Source organism: Astatotilapia calliptera, chromosome 6, assembly GCF_900246225.1.
Source record: "Astatotilapia calliptera chromosome 6, fAstCal1.2, whole genome shotgun sequence".
NCBI classification, from domain to species: Eukaryota; Metazoa; Chordata; class Actinopteri; order Cichliformes; family Cichlidae; genus Astatotilapia; species Astatotilapia calliptera.
This window is the reverse complement of record NC_039307.1, coordinates 35,796,647-35,815,720: the sequence shown is the minus strand read 5'-3', so window position 1 is coordinate 35,815,720 and position 19,074 is coordinate 35,796,647. Positions and strand designations below refer to the sequence as shown.

Below are 19,074 nucleotides of genomic sequence, written 5' to 3'. Positions count from 1 at the left end.
AAAATCTGCCACCACGAATCAGATTCACTAATATTCACCATCTGATTCACTGTTACACCGTATGGAGGCAAATATATACAATCAACAATATTTCTTTGCAAATTTAGGGGAAGATAGGATTTCATTTTCTTCTCTGTGATGTATTTTGGTATTATAATAATCGTTCTTTCTCAAATTTAGCACATACAATAAGATTATTATGCTTCTGTGCGGATACAGAATCAAAACGCACTTTCTTTAATCTCTTGGGTTTATTTGTATAGATGTGAAATAGACTAAAACAATTCTCTGTTGAACAAAAAAAACATTTTAAAGCAGTTCAGTCTCTCCATAACCTAAAAATATAAACGACAAAAACAATCGTTAAAAAACAGTCTTTTTCAGTTCAATTAAGGAGAAATGCGCAAACTTGTGCGTAACTTCCCCTCTGTGCTTCAGTGCCGAACTAGAGCACCAACAAATATTGGACCACAGAAAAAAAATTCACCCAAGCCAGTTCTGTTCAGAAATTCGACAACCAGCAAATTACGGAAACTAATTTTCTCTATAATTCTCCAAATATCCGGAAAAGTGAATCCAAACGCGCATCCGTTATAAGCAATACTGTATTCTGGCTGTATTTTGACCAGGTTAATACACACTTCTAAAGGAAAGAATGTGGGTTGAAAAACTCCGTTTAAAAAAAAAGATACTGGTTCTGTTATGGTGAGGCTACCAGGCCCTGATCCCCTGCAGCGAGCCCTGACAAGATGTGACCGCTGTCCCTTGGTGTGTTTGAGCCTGTGGGGAGCTGCCGAGGCCGCTCACGTTTCCCAAGTTCATGTTCATGAAGGCGTTGGGGGTGCCGGAGGGAGGAAGGGCGGGGATACTGGTGTAGGTGCAGCTGTAGTTGGTGTTATACGCCGGGCTGTTGTACGTGTAGGCCGGGTATCCGTTATAGCCGTACGGATTGGATCCGTACGGAGCAGTAGCCGCGGCGGCATAGCTCTGCGCTCCTCCCAGACATGGCTTCCCATCCCGAACCAGCACCGGCACGGCCACGCGCCTCGGCGGCGGAGGATGATGCTGTCCCGTCGCTTCCAGAGACTTGTCTTGCCGCTGCCGTTTGCACTTGTAGCGGCGGTTCTGAAACCAGATCTTCACCTGGTTAGAAGTGAGTTTGAGGGTGGTCGCCAGGTGCTCTCGCTCCGGGGCGGACAGGTAGCGCTGCTGCTTGAAGCGCCTCTCCAGCTCGAAGACCTGCGCCTGGGAGAAAAGCACTCTGGGTCTCCGCCGGCTCCTCTGTTTCTGCACCGGCCTCTCCGTGTCGCCCTGTCCGCCCTCGGCTGCTTCCTCCCGGGACACCAGCCCGCAGTTTTCTGGGCAGGTTGGGAAATTCACAGAAGTATGAAGTTAATATCTCTTTAAGAAAACACGGTAATCATGTCTCCCAATTGTGGCATTTGTTTTAATCCTCACTCAATAAAGTATTGAACTGAAGCCACAGGCCCGTCAGTACCTGTCAGCTTCACGAGAACCTGTCACCGCAGAGACAACACTCCACTGCAGCTCAAGCTTTTAGCCAGGGCGCACAATTCAAAGATAAAACACGCAACGCCGGAATGGACTAATTATAGTTGGTTTATTTATTCATTTATTTTTAACACTTCTGAACTTAGAAGGATGCAAGTCACCTACCTGCTAATTCTGTCAACAGTTTATGTCTGATGAATAATTGTGTGAACTCTGTAGAGAGGAGCCGAAGTCGCCGTGTCCGCCTGTGTTTATTAGCGCTACTTGTCGGTGTCACTTCTTTTACAAGCCTCTTTAAACTAATTGTCGGTTTATGGTCCAGACAGCATAACAGACTCCAAATAACAGGCAAGCGACTGAACCACTAGAAAGTGTTTGACATCTCCAGACTTTACTGGATTCGTCTCAGGGCTTCTGACTTCCACCATTTGGAAGCTCTTTATTGGAATAATGCCCGGCGTGTGTGCAGACGGAAGAGCCGGGCAGAGACAAGAGGCCCCAGAAAGCCGCGTAACCCAAATTATGTTCCACGTATTTTATTAAGTATTTTTTGCACGTATTATCTTTTGATTTTTCCGCCGGGTGTCATCTTTAAGGTCACGCGTATATTATTTAGAACATTTCACAAACTATGTTATGTTTTCTCACGTGGCTCACATTAAATTTAAAGTCTCTTGGTATTAAATTTGATAATGAGCCATACAACTGTGACCAGATCAGTTACAAAGAAAGTGCTGTGTGAAAGTTGATGTTAACATTAGAGGCATTTTTACTATTTGCTGTTTGGTTGGGTTACAGGTCACTGAGTTTGTGGTAAACATGTAAAGCATTCTGCGGGCACTGAAAATTTGACATATTAAAGGTTTAATCCGCTTTGCTCTTTCGTCCTTTATACTGTGAATATTTCTGTTTTTTTTTAAAAGGCCTGTTGAAATTTTTTAAAATACTTTTACGCGCGTCTTTTGCCTTTTCGTGCAGTTTTTACAACAGCAGCTCGAGTTTGTACTCACTGCTTTCCTGCTCCTCCAGCTCGGCGGCCTCCAACTTGGCTCCCTGCAAGCCGGGATGCACGTACATGTCCGGAGATAGGCTGGTGTCCCCCCGTTCTTCCTCCCGCACTGCAAGCGCGCTGAGGTAAGCCAGGTTGTCTTCTCCGTCCGAGAAGGAAGGGCTGTCCCGGGCTCCGGCAAGCATGCAGGACGGCGCGGTTTGGAAATGCTGCTGCTGCTGGGGAGGAGAGCGGGACAAGTGCTGCTGGGTATGGATTCGGTGCGTGAGCTCCAGGGTTCCGGACTGCTGCTGTTGCTGTTGTTGTTGCTGCTGCTCCAGCTTCAGGATATCCTTGACAGAAAACGGCGTGGAGGTGAGCGGGCTCTGCAGCATCATGTCATCCAGCTCCTGCTCTGCAGCATCGAGGAAATGAAGCCCTCCGAGTAACATGCACTCCCCTTCGCCTTTTCCCACTTTTTTCTCTAGCAAATAATTGAGCGTAAAAGCCCCTTGTTTGGCAATCGGAGGTGCGTTAAGCCTCTGAAATCCCTCATCGCCATAAATCGCACGAAAACACGGGTATTAGTCCGGGGTTTGTCCATGCAAATGTCTTGCCTGACAGATATAATATCGGGCTTTGTGAGTGAAGTTTGGACCGGGGAGGGGAAGGAGCACCTCTGCCTCTTCTGGTATCAGGGGGAGGGGTGTGTGTGAAATGGAAAGTCCGTGAAAGCTGGAAGAGAAACGTTTGGGAATTAGAGAGAGAGGAGGGAGGGGCATAGGTGACGCGTTTGCACGGACCGGTTATGTATTTTGAACGCGGTGAACTAAGAATTGTACTGACAATACTCGTCCACTGCCCGGTTCCTTCATGTTTCTGTACATCTTGGGGACAGTCCCAACAGGACTTAAAATCTGGTACTTTCCACCAATTGCTCTATAGAGCTGAAGAGGCTTCTCGGATGAGAGATGAAACGTAGTCAAGAAACTTAAAGAAGTCCAGACGCTTTGTTTTTCCAAGCTCCTTAGATTGTACTTAAATTAGTTTCCCCACTTTTTACGCACTCATTTAGCTCCAAGAAGCACAGAAACAGCCCTGCAAATAGCTGGCCCTATACGTTTATTATTATATTTGAATCTAATGTACAGAGTTATTTTTAAATTATTATTGTTATTTTACACTGGTTATAACCCCGGGGTCCTTGTAGTTTTGTGTGGCCCTTGGTTTTTGTGCCAATCCGTGTGCTCTTTTCAGAGGCTAACAGTTCGTGTCGGCGGTGATACGTCAAGGTCAGGTTAAGAGTTCCTGCCTTGTAGATGAAGTGTAACTGAGTTGACTAATAGTAGAAGTTTCTCTGAAAATCATTACCCAAAATAATAAACGACAATTTTTAGCGCCAGGAGACATTTTCACAGCCAAAATGTGGAACAAAGGTGGCTTTAAAATTGGCTTTTTTTTTGGCTTAAAAGTGGTCAAAAACAGCAGCCAGAAATAAAATATATATATGATGGAACACATAATGGTCAATATGTACAAACGTGTACTGTTTTTATTCTTTGAGACATTGACTGCGTTCAGTAAAGGCCGCTCGCTTCCGTCTCACAAAGCTCCAGATTTTCAAACCTTTACTCTGTTTTTTTTAGAGAAGCTGGACTGCACATCAGGGACGTGCGTAAAATACTCCAGAAAACTTCCCCGTTTCATGTAACAGCAGAGCAATAAAAGTGTCTGATGGCGCTTTAAACCTGCCACTCACTGCAGCTCCACTGAGGCGCAGATCCCCGCTGTTTACTGCACAACAAGGAGCTGCTATCATTTCTGTTCACTCTCAGAACTCTCAGCAGACTGTTGTGATGCCCGGTCTCTCTGCGCCTCTGCAGCCTCGTCTTCCAGCAGCTCTGCTCGGTGTCCCTCTGTCCTCTTTATCGCTGCTGTTGTATTAATAACCGCTCTGGGCCGATAAGCAGCCTCCCCGGGGCAATTAAAATTCCTCCAAGAAAACTGACTGACGTTTTTAGCCCGGCCTAATCTGCTCCTATCAGCTCCCCTTTCCGTTTTGCAGTGGGACCCCTCGCCTCATTCACCCCTCTCCCTCTGGTCCTCCTGCGAGTTTTTCCTCTCTGGACACATGGCAGGTGGACGGCGCCTGGTAGCTGGACTCTTCACAAACAGCTGCGATATTAGAATTACTAAATCAGTGGCAATGCTTCTTTATTGAACCTGCCAACGTGCAGCATCAAAAATTATAGTTTCAAAGGATTCAAAATATCTACGTGACTCATTTTATTCAAGTAACTTTTTAAGACAGTTTTCAGCTGCATGTGTTGTTTCATGCACACACACAGTGGTATTCACTGTGGTATTCACAGTGAATACCACAGAAAAAGGTTGTTTGTAGTTCATTCTAATGGGAAAGCTTATTCTTCTTTGGAATCAGTAACGTGGAAGTTTGGAGTATGCCTGGGACAATCTGTCGGTCCAAAATGTAATCACACAGTTGAACACTGTGTCCTGGTGAAGTGGAGCTTTCACTGTTGGTTCTTACAATCTGGGAAATAAAATTAATTTGGTGAAGACAATAATATATGTCCTTTTACTGGACTATTACGATACATCATAAGGACAAAGTCTAAACTCAGACATCACAAATTGATGACTAAACACAAAAATAAAAAAAATAAAAAAAAATAATTTCGGGCTCACATATCTGTGTGTTTGTGTTGTGTGGACACTTCTGATCATCCATGTACACAAAAAGTGGGCAATTAATTTTCCCAAAGGGCCACATGAGTGACTGGGACTGCTGCAGAGGGTTGAACTCACTTTTATTTTTGACCTTACCTCTAGTGTGGCCCTCTTGGGGAAAATGAATGGTTCACTCCTGTAGACATACAGTAATTTTTGTCTATGTATTAACTTGCTTTATATGTGAAATGGGATTTAAATTTGGTAAACTATATGAAAAGAAGTTGCACATGCCAACACAACCACTCCGATATTTCCGATAAGTGTTGCAATCAAGAGCAAATTTATTAGAAAAGCTTTTTTCTAAACTCTAACATTTATCTCTCAGTTTTTTATTATCCCGTGTGGGCAAAACACACTGAGAGAAAGGGACATAAACAAATGTCCCAGGAGCAAAGTTTCCCTTCAGTTTCTGTTGTCTTCCTTCTGCAAAGACACTGAATAACACAATCCTGTTTTTCATATGTACTTTACAACAATTCAGAATGCATTTGTAGACTTTTATTAAGCTTTCTATGAGTCTTTACAGAACAAAGTGTAACATATCAAAAACTGCACAATCAAGATCTGAGAGGACTCCATCGATGAGCCTTATGGTCCCCGCAGGGGCCCCAAACATATGTTTTCACTATTTCTCTCTTACAGCAATGTAAGTATTTATTTATTTAAGTATTAGGATCAAAATTTGCAAATTTGTCTGAGATGTAAAAAAAAGAAAAACGTTGCTGTATTGCAGTTTATTTTATTATGTGAAATATACCTGCTGCTGTGCACATTGTCATAATTTCATAAGGTGAATAAGGTAAATGTAACACCAAACTAAACTAAACTAACAATGATCTTGTTTATGGCCACACACAGACCTGTGCTGCCTGTGTGTAACCCAGCAGATAGTAAATATCCTGCGGTGCAGCTCTATCTATGGAGCTAGAAACAGACAGATGTATGTGTGAATGTCCGTGTAGACACATCGGCAACTTTCTCTATTTCACTCTATGTCATCATCGAGCGCGTCCTCATAAAAAAGGGCCAAACAAAGCAGGATGGTGTTTAGACTGGCACGCGGCCGCCTCCATTTACTTTAAATAAGCATTAAATCCAAAGACGCCAGGCTGAGCACTCGGTTTCAGTGTAGCCAGAGCTCTAAAGTAGCTATTGGAAAGAAAATAAAACTTGTTCAAGTTAAGCGACTCGGGACATTTGGTTTTGGTTGGGAGGGCAAGCATTTTGAGAATGTGGTGCTCTTGGTGTTCTCAAAGGGTCTTCAGAGTGAGGAATTCTTTAACCGTGAACTATGCATGATCTCATTTTAGATTTAAAACTTGAAGCTGACTCTGTGGAACCACACTAAAGAAAGAAGAATCTAATGAAGCAAACAGGCTACATATTCAATCGCTCATAATCCAAATATCCATCACATTCAGTGTATAGTGCCACAGTTTCATGGCTGTTACCAGTTCCCACCCAACATAAAATGAATATCCTTTACTTTTTAAAAACAATTTCATGCCCCTGAGCATAAAAACAGTCTGATTGAAATGTTGCTCTTATTCAAATGAATCTACATCTGCACCGTGGAGATCACAGAGAGGCATGAGCTTTTTCGACTCTTTGAGCTTGTTGGTTTTGCCAAGTAGCTGTTTTTAGGATACTAGCTGCTGCACACCATCTGCCCACTTAAACACGTTAAACGTTCTTGTCAGAAGCTGTGCAAGTGTTGGGAATTCTTCACTGTGCGTGTGGGTGTGTGTGAATTTTAGGGATCCTACATGTCCTCTGAGGTTTTGCAGTAAAGCTGGAGGAACGCCGCGAGTTCAGCTCTACAAACAGCAGCAACTCATTTTACTGTATCATGTCCATCTGGAGGGAGGAGGCTGTTGTGTTTGTGGTGCTGACAGACGTGGAAGGGAGACTGTGACCTTTCCGGGAGCTTCTGATTGGACTTTTATCTTTCACACAAACAGAGATAAGTCAGTTAGAATGTGGGTGAGTGAAGCTTATCAGAAGTTTGATGGGTTAAATTACTCGAATGTATCACTTTGCCTCCGTTTACTGAAAAAAACAAAATCATGTTTTCTTTGAAGATACTGATGGACTACTTGGTCATTTTGTTACTAGATCCTTCTCGATCTCTGCTCCAAGAGCTCATGCACTTGGTCACAGTCTTTTACGCTACTTGTACAAATTATACTTATAAGGCAATTTGTGTCTCCTTTCTTTTAAAATACCCTGTCAGCTATCACCACTTACAAAGCTACTAACAACATATTTTGCTTTGCGTTTCCTTGAAAATTGTAACTTGTTACGTCCCTGTTCTCCTGCAATTATGTTCTAAGTATGATTAGATACTAGAAACTAAATACTTAAATTTGAACATTTTCAGGGTGACATTTTGGAAAACAAACAGCAGAATATCCACAAAATCTGATGATGATCATGATTTTTTTAAATTGTTTTTATCATTCTAGCACCAAGGTCAAAGTTTAACTTATATTTTTCAGTTATAAGCCTATATTATTTAATATTGTTACAGAACTCATAGTCACTTCAGGGAATTTGGGTTTGTTTGTTTTTTTTTCTTTCCTTTTTTGTTTGAAGCCATAACTTTACAACTGGGACGTTAGTGAATTTAGTGAAATTTCTTCCCCCCCCCCCCCAACCCCACCCCTCTGTATTATGAATGTAACAATAGGAAATGCTACACCTCTTGTCTTCTGTCTGTTTGCGGCCCTGCAGAGGCGCCAGGCGGCTCTGGATGGTTGGATGGAGAGAGAGAGAAGTGAGGGAGATAATCACCGCTTCAGAGCCATGCATTTGTGTGCTGTGTGTATGTGCGTGATAGAGAGCGAGCGCGTGTGTGCGTGCAATGTGTGTTTGGATGTAAAGGACAGCTCAGATAGTTGTCAGAAGGTTAAATGTGATGAAGGAGGGTCAGTCAGCTCCAGAAACAAACTTTATTAGGCAGTTAAAGGGCAATAACTGACACACACACACACACACACACACACACACACACACACACACACACACACACACACACACACACACACACACACACACACAGCTGTATACTATAAACACGACTCTGAAGTCGTATCATTTCTTCGATTCAGTGTTATGCGGACTAGATCGTGGCTCAAAGAGTTGGCAGCTCGTCTTGTAACCGGAAGGTTGCCGGTTCGGACAGTCTCGGTCGTTGAGTCCTTGGGAAAGACACTTCACCTGCCGCCTACCGGTGTTGGCCAGAGGGGCGCGATATGGCAGCCTCGTTACCTTTGTTTTGGAGGTAACGTGCGCCTCAGACTGAGAGTGCGTAGAAATTTACAGAGATGAAATAGAACTGAATAGAACAGAGTACAAATTTCTACAGTTTTCAAGTGCAAAAAGATTTAAACCGAAAATCACAATTGCACAATCAGTTCAAATAAATAATAACTTGACAAACGAACCGAGTAATAATAAACATGTTCTTAAAAATTTTATTGTTATTTTTTTGTTTACAAGATATTTACCAGCGAATCTTTTGGCTTTGCTGTGTTTTATTCGTTTCCAGTTTCGGAAATGGGTCTTGGTTTAAAACCGTTTTTTCTTTGTTTTCTTTCTTTTCGTGAAATGACGCAGTAAGAATACATTCAGCTAAAAAAATGCATTTCTCGTCCGCATCACATGTTTTGTTCAGTTTGGCAGCGTGAAGAAAAGTCGTCCTTTATTTGGGTGGATCAACAAAATCAGCGAAAATGACGAAACTTAATGAAATATGTGTAAAAACAGAAAAATCATAATTGTGATACTTTTTAATGCTTTATGGTCTTACAGAAATTTGAATATTAGATCTTAATAAATCTCGATTGTCCTCACCTGTTAAAATGTCACCTTTACATTGTTTCTTACATTATAAGATCACTCTGTAAACGTCATTAAACTTTTGGGGATGTCCTATCCAGACAGCTCGATTAGGGGCTAAAACAACAGGAACAGGATCTTCATTTTGTTATAAGCTCGTACAAAAGTAATCAAAAGTAAACAGACAGAAACAAGTGTAAATCTTTGCAGACTGGACGTCGTGCGTAAAAGTTCGCGCGTCTTGGAGCCTGTAGCTTAAAAGCTGAGAGTGCATGCGCGTGCTCGCGTGTGCGTGCGTGTGTTTAGATAACAGAGGCCTGCAGCCAGTAATAGCTCCATTAGGCAGAGTTGGAAGACGCTATCTCAGTGATCCGTAACGTCTACCTCCGCCCTGCAGGACAGGACCAGCGGCCACACACACACACACACACACACACACACACACACACACACACACACACACACACACACACACACACACACACACACACACAATTTGATTTCCAAAACAACGCCGGGATTTAGCAGAAAGACGTAGAAACATGGCGGCTTAAAAGTTCGGGCTTTTCAGGACTTTTTCTCCTGAGGGCTGTCCGACGTTTGCGGGTAACCCATAAAACAAAAACAAATAATAATAATAAACAGAAGTAATGATAAAGAAAAGCGCACACTTTTTTCCTCACATGATTGTATCTTCAGATGTCAGGCCTCCTCTCTGCTGATGTGTTTGGCCCTGATTCGGAGTCGTTAAAAGTGCGGGACAGACCTCTATATCTCTCATACACAACCGCAAACACGCAGCATGACGCAACCGGCTGTGTTTATGAACCCGCCCGGCCTGCTGTATAAATTGCGGCGTTGAATGGTTTACCTAATGGGACTTCTGTTTCTCGTTTTCTGTCACCCAGCACGCCAGACCCGGCTGACAAACGACCGACTTTTACCGGCAGAGGAATTCCTGATTTATGTGGGAAATGAAACAACAGCGAAGCGTTTTTTCTCTCGTCTTTAACCATGCAAATAAAGTAAATTATCTCCACCCTGCAAACATTAATAGCGGGGGATTTGTATATAAACGCGACAGCAGAGAGGAGGCGATGTCTTCCATAGTGATAGATGTATGTTTTGTTATTTTGTTTCTCATATTGTGGCGCGATGGAGGAGGAATAAACTTGAGCTGGATGCAGGGAGGGAGACCCGCCGCCCAGTATATCGACTCCTAAGCCTCCACTTCCATTGTTATTACTGCAGAGGAAACAAGTCGTTACAGCCACGGTGCTCTGATTTATTGCCGTGTTGTTTCGTTGCTTAAGTAGAAATTTCCAGCGGGGCTTGTTGGTCTAATTTAATGAGAAAACCACGCAGAGGTACGCCTGCCGAAGAACGAACGAGCGTTTAGAGCCTCTTTAGTGTTATCACACAGCGGGGATTCATTTTGTCTGAGCTTTCGAGGAGAGAAGCATTTTTATGATGAATAATTTGTCCAGATAAACGCGGGCAATGTGATGAGTCTTCCCGTCTCCCGTGAGAAGTCTGTGTGTCTGTGTATAAACTGGAGGACATTAGTGCCTCCAGGAGAGAGACAGACCACTCCATCACGGCGCAGACAGTCCGGATTCCCCCATTAGAGCCCTTCACCCTTTTTCTCTCGCTGAGCGTCTTCTTTATCTGCTCTCTATCTCCTAAACAGCATCCAACCTGGCTGCTTTACAACCTGCCGAGGGTCTCGGCCATCAATCACCGCCCGGCTGAGCTCTGTCAGGCCGATCCGAGCCCCTGTATCCAAGTGTCAGAGTGATGCTTCTATGGACACCAGAAACCGAAACATTGAGACTTATATGGCTTTTTTCTGGATGTAAAAATCGGTATTTGCATTCTTTTTAGCGAAATAAAACAGAAGTAAATTTCAAATAGGCAAAACATAAAGAAGGAGGCAAAGGATACTTTTAAAATGTCACTTTTTAAGCACAAACAAATTAAGTGTTTCAAGTATTTCCCGATTCACCAAATTGGCCGCATTCAGTGAATTGAAGCTCCTTTGAAACATGATTTTTTTTCTTGTTTTGACCGAGACTTACTATGTTTTCTGAAAATGTTTGAATCAGCATAATTTTATCTGGGAGCATTTTTATGAAACATGAGCTCGTCTCAAGAGAAGAGATTTTGTTTTTAAATGTCCAACGGGGATGTTAGACACTAAAAGGTTCTTTCTTTGTTTCTCCTGTAAAAAAAAAAATCTAAACACGTGCTGCTGAAGCTTAACTGTGACGCACTGGAACGAAACCCTTTAAACTTATCAAAGTGGCATCAGCTGTTCTGCTTTCCCCTTTTCCAGCTTCAAAGACATGGACAGGAGTCTTCTCCCTGCTCAAGCTTTTAATATTATGCCGACGATTTGCCATCCAAAAGAAGTAGAAGGAGTGTTTTCTGTGGTATTGAGAGGGGGCCTGCACCGGTTTCAGGGCCCCTCCAAAACTACTCGGCTGCCCTGCAGGGACTCACTTCTTCCGACCACGCAGAGAAAGTTCCCACTCACACGACCTCTGTCATCCCTGATGAATTAACTCTGAACGAAGACAGAAAGATTCCCTGCAACTTCTCAACTAGGCTGAAGTGAAGCGTCTGTGGAGGACGTTTGATTTGTACATTTAAGATAAACACGAGACCCGGTTCTCAAATGTTGTCTTTGTGACATGAAGTCTAAAGTAAAAGTGTTAAAAAAATCATTGTTCTTTGACCCTTTTTGTTAAATATCTAGAATACAAATAACATCTGTCATGAGTCTGATTTAAAAAAATTATTTCGTTTTTACGCACGGGTTTGGATTACGCGCGCTCAGGGCAGAGCAGAGCGTGCGCATGTCTCGCGCGTCCTCGTTGACCTGCCAGTTACCCCACCTCCGCTGGAAGACGGGGAGCCTCGTTCCCCACAGCGTCCCGTTGATGGTCCCCAAGCGTCCCTCCCTGTTTAGGCGGAGGAAGGGCCTGTTTCCTGGACCAGGCTAAACACGGGCCTCCGGAGCGTTGCACTCCGACAGGACTACCCGCTTCTGGCCGGACGGACACCGGCAATAGATCACTTCGATCACCGTGGGCTCCGGGGCCAGGCGAACAGCTGGGAAGGGTCCGAACCAAATAGGGGGGGTCAAGGGCCTCCTGTACCGCTACTGCTAGGAAGTTTGTCATCCTTACTCCCCCAGCATGACAGCAGGGTGGAGGGGAGGAGGATGTTTACCACTGTTTCCCAGCGAAGCTTCCTGCCTGACTTTCACTTTCACTTCCACAGGACTGCAGAAACATCAGCAGGGTCTTTATTTACATTCATCTACACACATATACAGCAACTCTTCTAGCAAACAAAACTCCTGTAAGTCACAAAAAATAGAAAATAAAGGCCCGCTAAAAATGATGAAACATACCGTCTTAAAAAGGAATTGATTGATCAAGAGTGATGTTTCATATATAAAGCTGAATTTTTAAAATATATTTGAAAATGTGCTGCTGATTAAGCTCAGCGCAAGGTTTAAGGATACTTGTTTAACCTTACTAAACAATGAATTAAGAACAAAGAATTATTAAAAAATAATTCACCAGAAAGTGAGTTAATATTTTGAAGGAGTGCAATATTTGATCCCGATATTCTCATTGGGTTTCTCTGCTGTGGTCAATTTTCCCAGTTTCACTTCCGTTTTTGTTTTTTGATCTGTGGCTTCCTTCATCCTCAGGTTTGCCGCTGCAAATTTTCCCATATTGTCTAAAACAGAAACAGCTGTCGTTCAGCGCAGTTATACTGAGATTATGAGTGCATGTCAGAACCTTTGGAAAATATCCGAACATGTCTAAATAATCAAACAAGAACGAAAATGAGCTCTTTTCCCCTTAAAACACCTGTAACCATGGTGATAGGAAGTGAATGAACAGGTTCAGCCAGAACTCTTCACTCTGCATCTTTCCTGCATCTCTCACGATGAAAGTTATGCGTGTGCGTGTGTGTGTGTGTGTGTGTGTGTGTGTATTATATCTGCATTCAAACTGCATGTGTGTCACTTGTGTGTGTATCAGATGTTGTGGGTTTGTGTTTCGCCTGAAGTGAACTTGATGCTGTAACCCAGTCCAGTGAATCAGCTAATGAGTTTGCTGGACATGTCATTAGCTGTATAGATGTGTAATGATGTCATTCATGTGACACTTCATCAGTGTGTGTGTGTGTGTGTGTGTGTGTGTGTTTCAGGTTGACTGTGAGCGATTAACACTATAGTTTCTTTTAAACAACTGGGTCCAATTATCGGTTACGTGTCACCTAAGTATTCTTAAGCGAGTTAAAGGTTACAGTTCAGCCTCCACTTAAAGACTTTCCATGTAGCTCATTCATGCAATAACTCTTAACAATAACATAATATAAGATAATGGAATAGCATTAACTCCACATACAATCATTAGAATTAAAATTATGATAATATTCCACTTTTGAGCCTCTGAAAATGAGATACTGAGGATACAAATGACTGTAATTCCTAAATGCTTATTGTAATACTTGTTAAACCCCCTGAATCAAAGCTGAAAACTTCAGTCACACCATGATCACATTTAAAATCCAGTGTTGGTGTACAAATTTAAAATGGCAAAAAAGTGTAATTGTCCACATAGTCATGGGCGTATATCATTTACAAAGGAAGTCAGAATAAAGTAATAAATTATAACATTAATAACAATGACATCTTGACCTATTATGGAATTGCTTGTTAAAGATAAGATAACTATGAATTTACAGTTTATTAATATTAATTATTATAAAGGGTTACTCACATATCTTCTTTTATTTATGTGTTAAAGACAGAGGACTCCATTGCACTGCATACAAATACACACATACAGATCACCAAATTGGCACGCATGACATTCTGTGCACATAAAGAGCCGTAATAAATATTTTGAACATTGGTTCAGTATGTAATATAGAAGCTTCGTTACACACTGATTCGTAGCATGGTACTGATAGTGGTATTATTTTTAATATAATAACACTTAGCACGACATAGATCAAGTTTAAATTTGCATATTTATTGACTGTTATTGTTAAGTGATTATATTACACCTGAAAGTACAGTTTGCATATAGATTTAGAGATAATTTTATTAAATAAAATTTCAAATGGTGATGTTTAGCTGTTCAAATATAACTATAATATCTGATCTACCCACATGAATTCCAGTTATGCTACAAACAACTCAAATGTATTTCATGTTTATTTACATTCACAGCCACCAGATCTGAACCAAGTTGAGCTCTTACAGGTGATTTTAGCCCAACAGCAGTCCTCCATCACCACAATCAGACCACCAAATGAGGAAAAAGTGGTGTTCAATCCTGTGTTAGTGCTCAGAGAGTTTTTGCCAAGGAGCACTGGAGCATCCTGGTTGCACATGGCTTCCCCAGCATCTTAATACAACACCTCATCATGTTTTTTACTTCGTCTCACATCTCTATGCTGTGCTTCGTGTGTGCAAGTATTTACACACTGTGTTGTATATGTGTGCACACGCCTTCATCTAGCACCGGGTTGTGTCTGACCTCGTTGACCTGCGCTGGATTAAGCGGCTAATATATCTGTGGAATGATTGTGCAGGTCTAATCATAGCAGAGATAAAGTGTCTGCTACTGTACACACACTTCCCGTGTTTCTGCCTTTGTGAGGCCCTTCAGGTTGTGTTGTGTTGAAGTTGTGTTTTTATCACTTCTGAGGTTATCACACTGATTTACATTAATTTCCTGAAGTTAGCTTCTACTGTGAGACCTTGAGATAACCTCAAGTCAGGTCTTTGTCATATATCTGTACTGAGTGATCTACATGAGGAAAACCTGCTTTTTGCCGCCCAAAAGGAAGGCGGTCCCCATAATGTCACTGTGTGAACACCTACATCGCACAATGTGTGAAATACAAGAACCCATTTTCCAATTCAAGTTCTTTGTCCACACCCTGAAATAGTCCTTGGCCAGACAGAGAAAGAATGACACACTCACACACACCTCAGCAATGCAGCGGTGCTTGCATCATGTACAGACCTGTCCTCTCTGCTCGTGTGTGTTGGACAACAGACGCTAGAAACATGACAGGGTTCTTTCTCGCTGCATCTGAGCTGCGGCAGGAATGTCAGGAAGTGTCGGCCATGTTCAGATGCTCTGATCTGACGGTATGTAGTGCCCGGAGTTACATGTCTTTCTCTCTGCCACTTCACCATGCACAACAGCAGCAGTCCTGGTCTGTGTCATAGACCTGCAGTGTGAAAGCAGTCAAATATGTAACAGACTGATATCCCTGCTTGAGATCGGCTGAAGCACTTTCTGATGTCTTTTTAAACTACACTGCTGGCACAGAGAGGATTCCCTGCTGACCTTGCAGCAATAACAACAAAACTAGTTTAATTACTTAAAATTGCACAAATGTCAAACATTTGTTTATGTGCAGAAAAGCCTTCGGTCAGCATAGCAACTGAATTAGTGAGTACTGAGTCTGTGCACCAAGTCTACTCAAGTAACATTTTGACTGCTCAAAAGAATCAGTCACTTACCCATTAATTATATTTTATTGGCATTTCCAAAAGTAATTATGGACTTGCATGGTCGCCATGACATCAACCATTTGTCATGATTTACTCTTTTTAAGCCTTGTGTTATTTGCTTGTTTTATTTGTATGGGTGTATTACACAGACACACACACCTGGCTGTACTGTAGTTTCCTGAATGGACCGTATTGCATAAAGACACAATGTCAGTGCAGCTTCCTTTTCTTTTGTAATTCGGGAAATTAAACAATCGGGGTTTGATCATCCTTATCACCTTTAAAAAAGAACCCAACACCAATCATTAGGGTGTAAGAGCATTTGTGTGCCTATCCATCCACCCCGACCTCCTCCACAGGATTTACTGCCTTTTAACTTGTTCTGTTGCCTCAGCTGGTCCAAACTGTTTGCAGGTAAACAGCAAATTTAAACGTTTCTGTGAAGACATATAAAACATCAATGTTTTTTTTTAAGGTATATTGTAAGAAATTTTAGAAAAAAACACCTTAAATTCAAATAATTTTAAAGCAAGCCAAGAAATATTTAGTCATTCCTGCAGAAACTTTTAAGAAACAATGGACCCATTGTATCGGGATAATATCTTGCTTCCAGTGAATGAGGATGTTTTTGGTTCTGTGCATCTTTTCAGTGAGGCTGTGTATATTTCCCCCCATGCATTGTTTGTCTGCTTAGACTGCCTGCAATCATGCATTCACGGCAGATGCAGTGCAAAGCACAGCAATTACAGCAAAATTGCTGAAACAACTTTTTTTGTGTGTATTTAATTAATTAATTAGAGGAAAACCATCCACCTATAAGTCAGAATCCCCAGCTTCCTGTCTGACACTGCGCAGCCGGAGACTGTCCTTCAGCTGCTTGAGGCCTCCACCCTGCTGTAGTGTCCTTGACCAAAATACCGAACCCCTCACAGTTCCTACACCCTGCTGCTGCCGACTCTCTGAGCGAGTAGATACCAAACAACATTATATATGAACTCACCTCTATCAGGGAATCCTACAGCGCAAAATGAAATGAGTCAGACACTCTCGGGGATTCCTTCTGATCATTTCTTTACTGAGTCTGCAGAAAAAAAAAAGAAATCACTGAGAAAAACACAGCGACACTTAAGTGCTCTCCTGGACAGAGCTTAAGTACCTGAGAGCTCAGCTGTCGCAGGATGTGGGAAACCGCAAGTCTCCCACAGGACCAACCAGACACCCACAGCCAGCAGGTGTTTTGAAGCAGGAAGGCTGTAGTGTTGATGGTAGTCGCTATGTTTGCTCTGCTGCTCTTGAGATCAAGAACGGAATTTTATTTCTTCCTCCACGTTGAGTTTCACACACTTTATGAGGTGCAAGGTCACGACCATCAAAACTGCAAGCAGCACATGTTTTCTTCATTTTTTTCAATTTGCTTTTGTTCAATTTTCATTGAGAAATTTTACAAAGGCATCAAAGTATTAATAGCTTTAATAAATGTTTTATTTTTATTCAACGTTCATGCTGCAGTGTGAGTTTCGTTATTATTAAGACGTGTATAAATAATATGATCATTCATAATTCTGATATGTTTAAGCTGCATTTGGAATTTTTGCCAGTTTGTTGTATCTTAATGTGGCCTTGCACCAGTTTCTGTACCTTTGTTGTGGGTAACAGTGATGGAAATAGGTAACTTTTCTTTTTTTCCCCAGAAATTTTAATTAAAAAAGGTTATTGTCTTTGTACAGAATTATACATAAAGCATATTGCATTTTGGTTAAAAAAAAAAATCGGTCTGTCATGTGAAGCTGTTTTAACTCCTTTGACAAGACTGTAGCCTTGGAGCCAGCATTTAAAAGAATCATGTTTGCTATGTTTTAGGGTTTTGACTACCATTTAGTATATGAATGGTAATGATTAATATCATAAAGAACAGGGGCTTACCTCTTAAAATAATTTTACAAAAGTGCTCATTTTTCCTCTTCCTCTGATCCTTTTCCAAAGCTTCTGAAAAATTAAGACCTGTCATTGGCTCTCTTCCTCACGATTACACTCACTGTGAATGAAATCTGACTAACAATGATTTAATTAAACAACAATAATGCCTTCTAATATGAGGCATCACAGCTAAAGAGTACACTAGGCAAATATGCAATAAATGCATGAATTATTCAGACTTCACGTTGGCTCTCCGACAAATACAACCTAATTAAGGGATTGATGTTATTTGAATACTCCCCATGAGCATCATTATTTGTTGAGTAAACATGCGGCTAATTAACCTGTTTGAAAAGGCTCAAAATATAACAGCATATATGATTATAGCCTTTTGCTATGAGATGCACAAATGGTTTAATTTCATAGTGATAGTGGCAAATTAGGGTTAATTACAGTATGTATCATAGAAAGGTGACTCAGAGTGTATTTTGTGCACATTATGAATTTGAAATGATGAATTTGTTTATGCACACACAAGTCATGCGAGCCGTACTGAAGCAGGGGAAGAAGAGGAGAACCCTGGATGAAGGAGATTCACTGATATAATTAAAGTGCAGACGGGGTGATTTCCACTTGTGGTTTCAGATTAGGCTGTTTGTGGTGAATCCAGCTTCCCTTCCCAAGTTGTACCAAGCTTTGGATATACTAATTATTCCACACAGGCATTTATCTGTGTTACTTTAGTCTTTAATCCCGGATTCACCCTCTTCTGTCAGAGGAGATTTGAATGGAGAATCCACATTAGATATACAGAAACAAACCGAGCTCCACATTCTACTTACCGACTTATTCTCATAAGCAGCAAAGCAGCTACAAAATCTGGGCCTTCTCTCGGCTGTTTTGGGACATGAAACCATAAACACCAGTGATTTGTGGCATGCTCCAGAATGTCTGTTATTATTTGGTGTCCTGGAGCCATTTAGCTTGACACTCATGTATGATTTCATAATTGAGCTATGTGCGTGCTTCCTTTTCTCATCGTGATGAATGTAAGCCTACAATGTGCTGACAGTATGAAAGTATTTAGACATTCATTTGATTATGAGGTAACACTATCTAAAGCTAACACAGCCTAACACAGCATTCATGCAACGATCCCAGCCATCACAAAGGTCAAACTGTCTGATTTTTGGAGGATGTAGTTTGCGGTAACTTGGACTTTATTGCATTCACCCATTAATATGAATTGGGCGCATGAAATAATATGCCTCTGAGCATATATGGAGCGTGTTTATTTAACACAAGAAATGGCTTTGAGCTAAATTTGGTACAACTTATCAGTGGCAACAACCTTTTAATACTTTTAACAATAAAAACACACAAATCAGAAAGCAAGGAATGGCTTATGGTGGCACCAAATGATTTGCATAGTACTCTTTTTTAAGCTGTGCTGCCAGTGTTACTGGTGTGGAGCCAGTTCTGCTTTAGTGTCTTCATTAGAGAGACT

At 41.6% G+C, this 19,074-nt stretch overlaps 1 protein-coding gene across 1 annotated transcript; it reads right to left on the bottom strand.

The window, feature by feature from the left end:
- Positions 1-236: 236 nt before the first annotated feature.
- LOC113024686 (homeobox protein Nkx-2.3-like) lies at positions 237-3,382 on the bottom strand. Its single transcript, XM_026171953.1, has 2 exons — positions 2,523-3,382; positions 237-1,358 (listed from the first exon to the last, which is right to left on the bottom strand). Exons 1-2 carry the CDS (start codon positions 2,950-2,952, stop codon positions 712-714), a joined length of 1,077 nt encoding a protein of 358 aa, XP_026027738.1. The 5' UTR covers positions 2,953-3,382; the 3' UTR covers positions 237-711.
- Between the last annotated feature and the right edge of the window lie 15,692 nt (positions 3,383-19,074).

What these genes read in the sequence shown, in the direction of transcription:
- LOC113024686 (XM_026171953.1), bottom strand. Translation starts at nt 2,952, where the DNA reads ATGTTACTCGGAGGGCTTCATTTCCTCGATGCTGCAGAGCAGGAGCTG. An exon ending in GCTGGAGGAGCAGGAAAGCA is followed by an intron (nt 1,359 to 2,522) that starts GTGAGTACAAAC and finishes CAACCTGCCCAG; the next exon opens with AAAACTGCGGGCTGGTGTCC.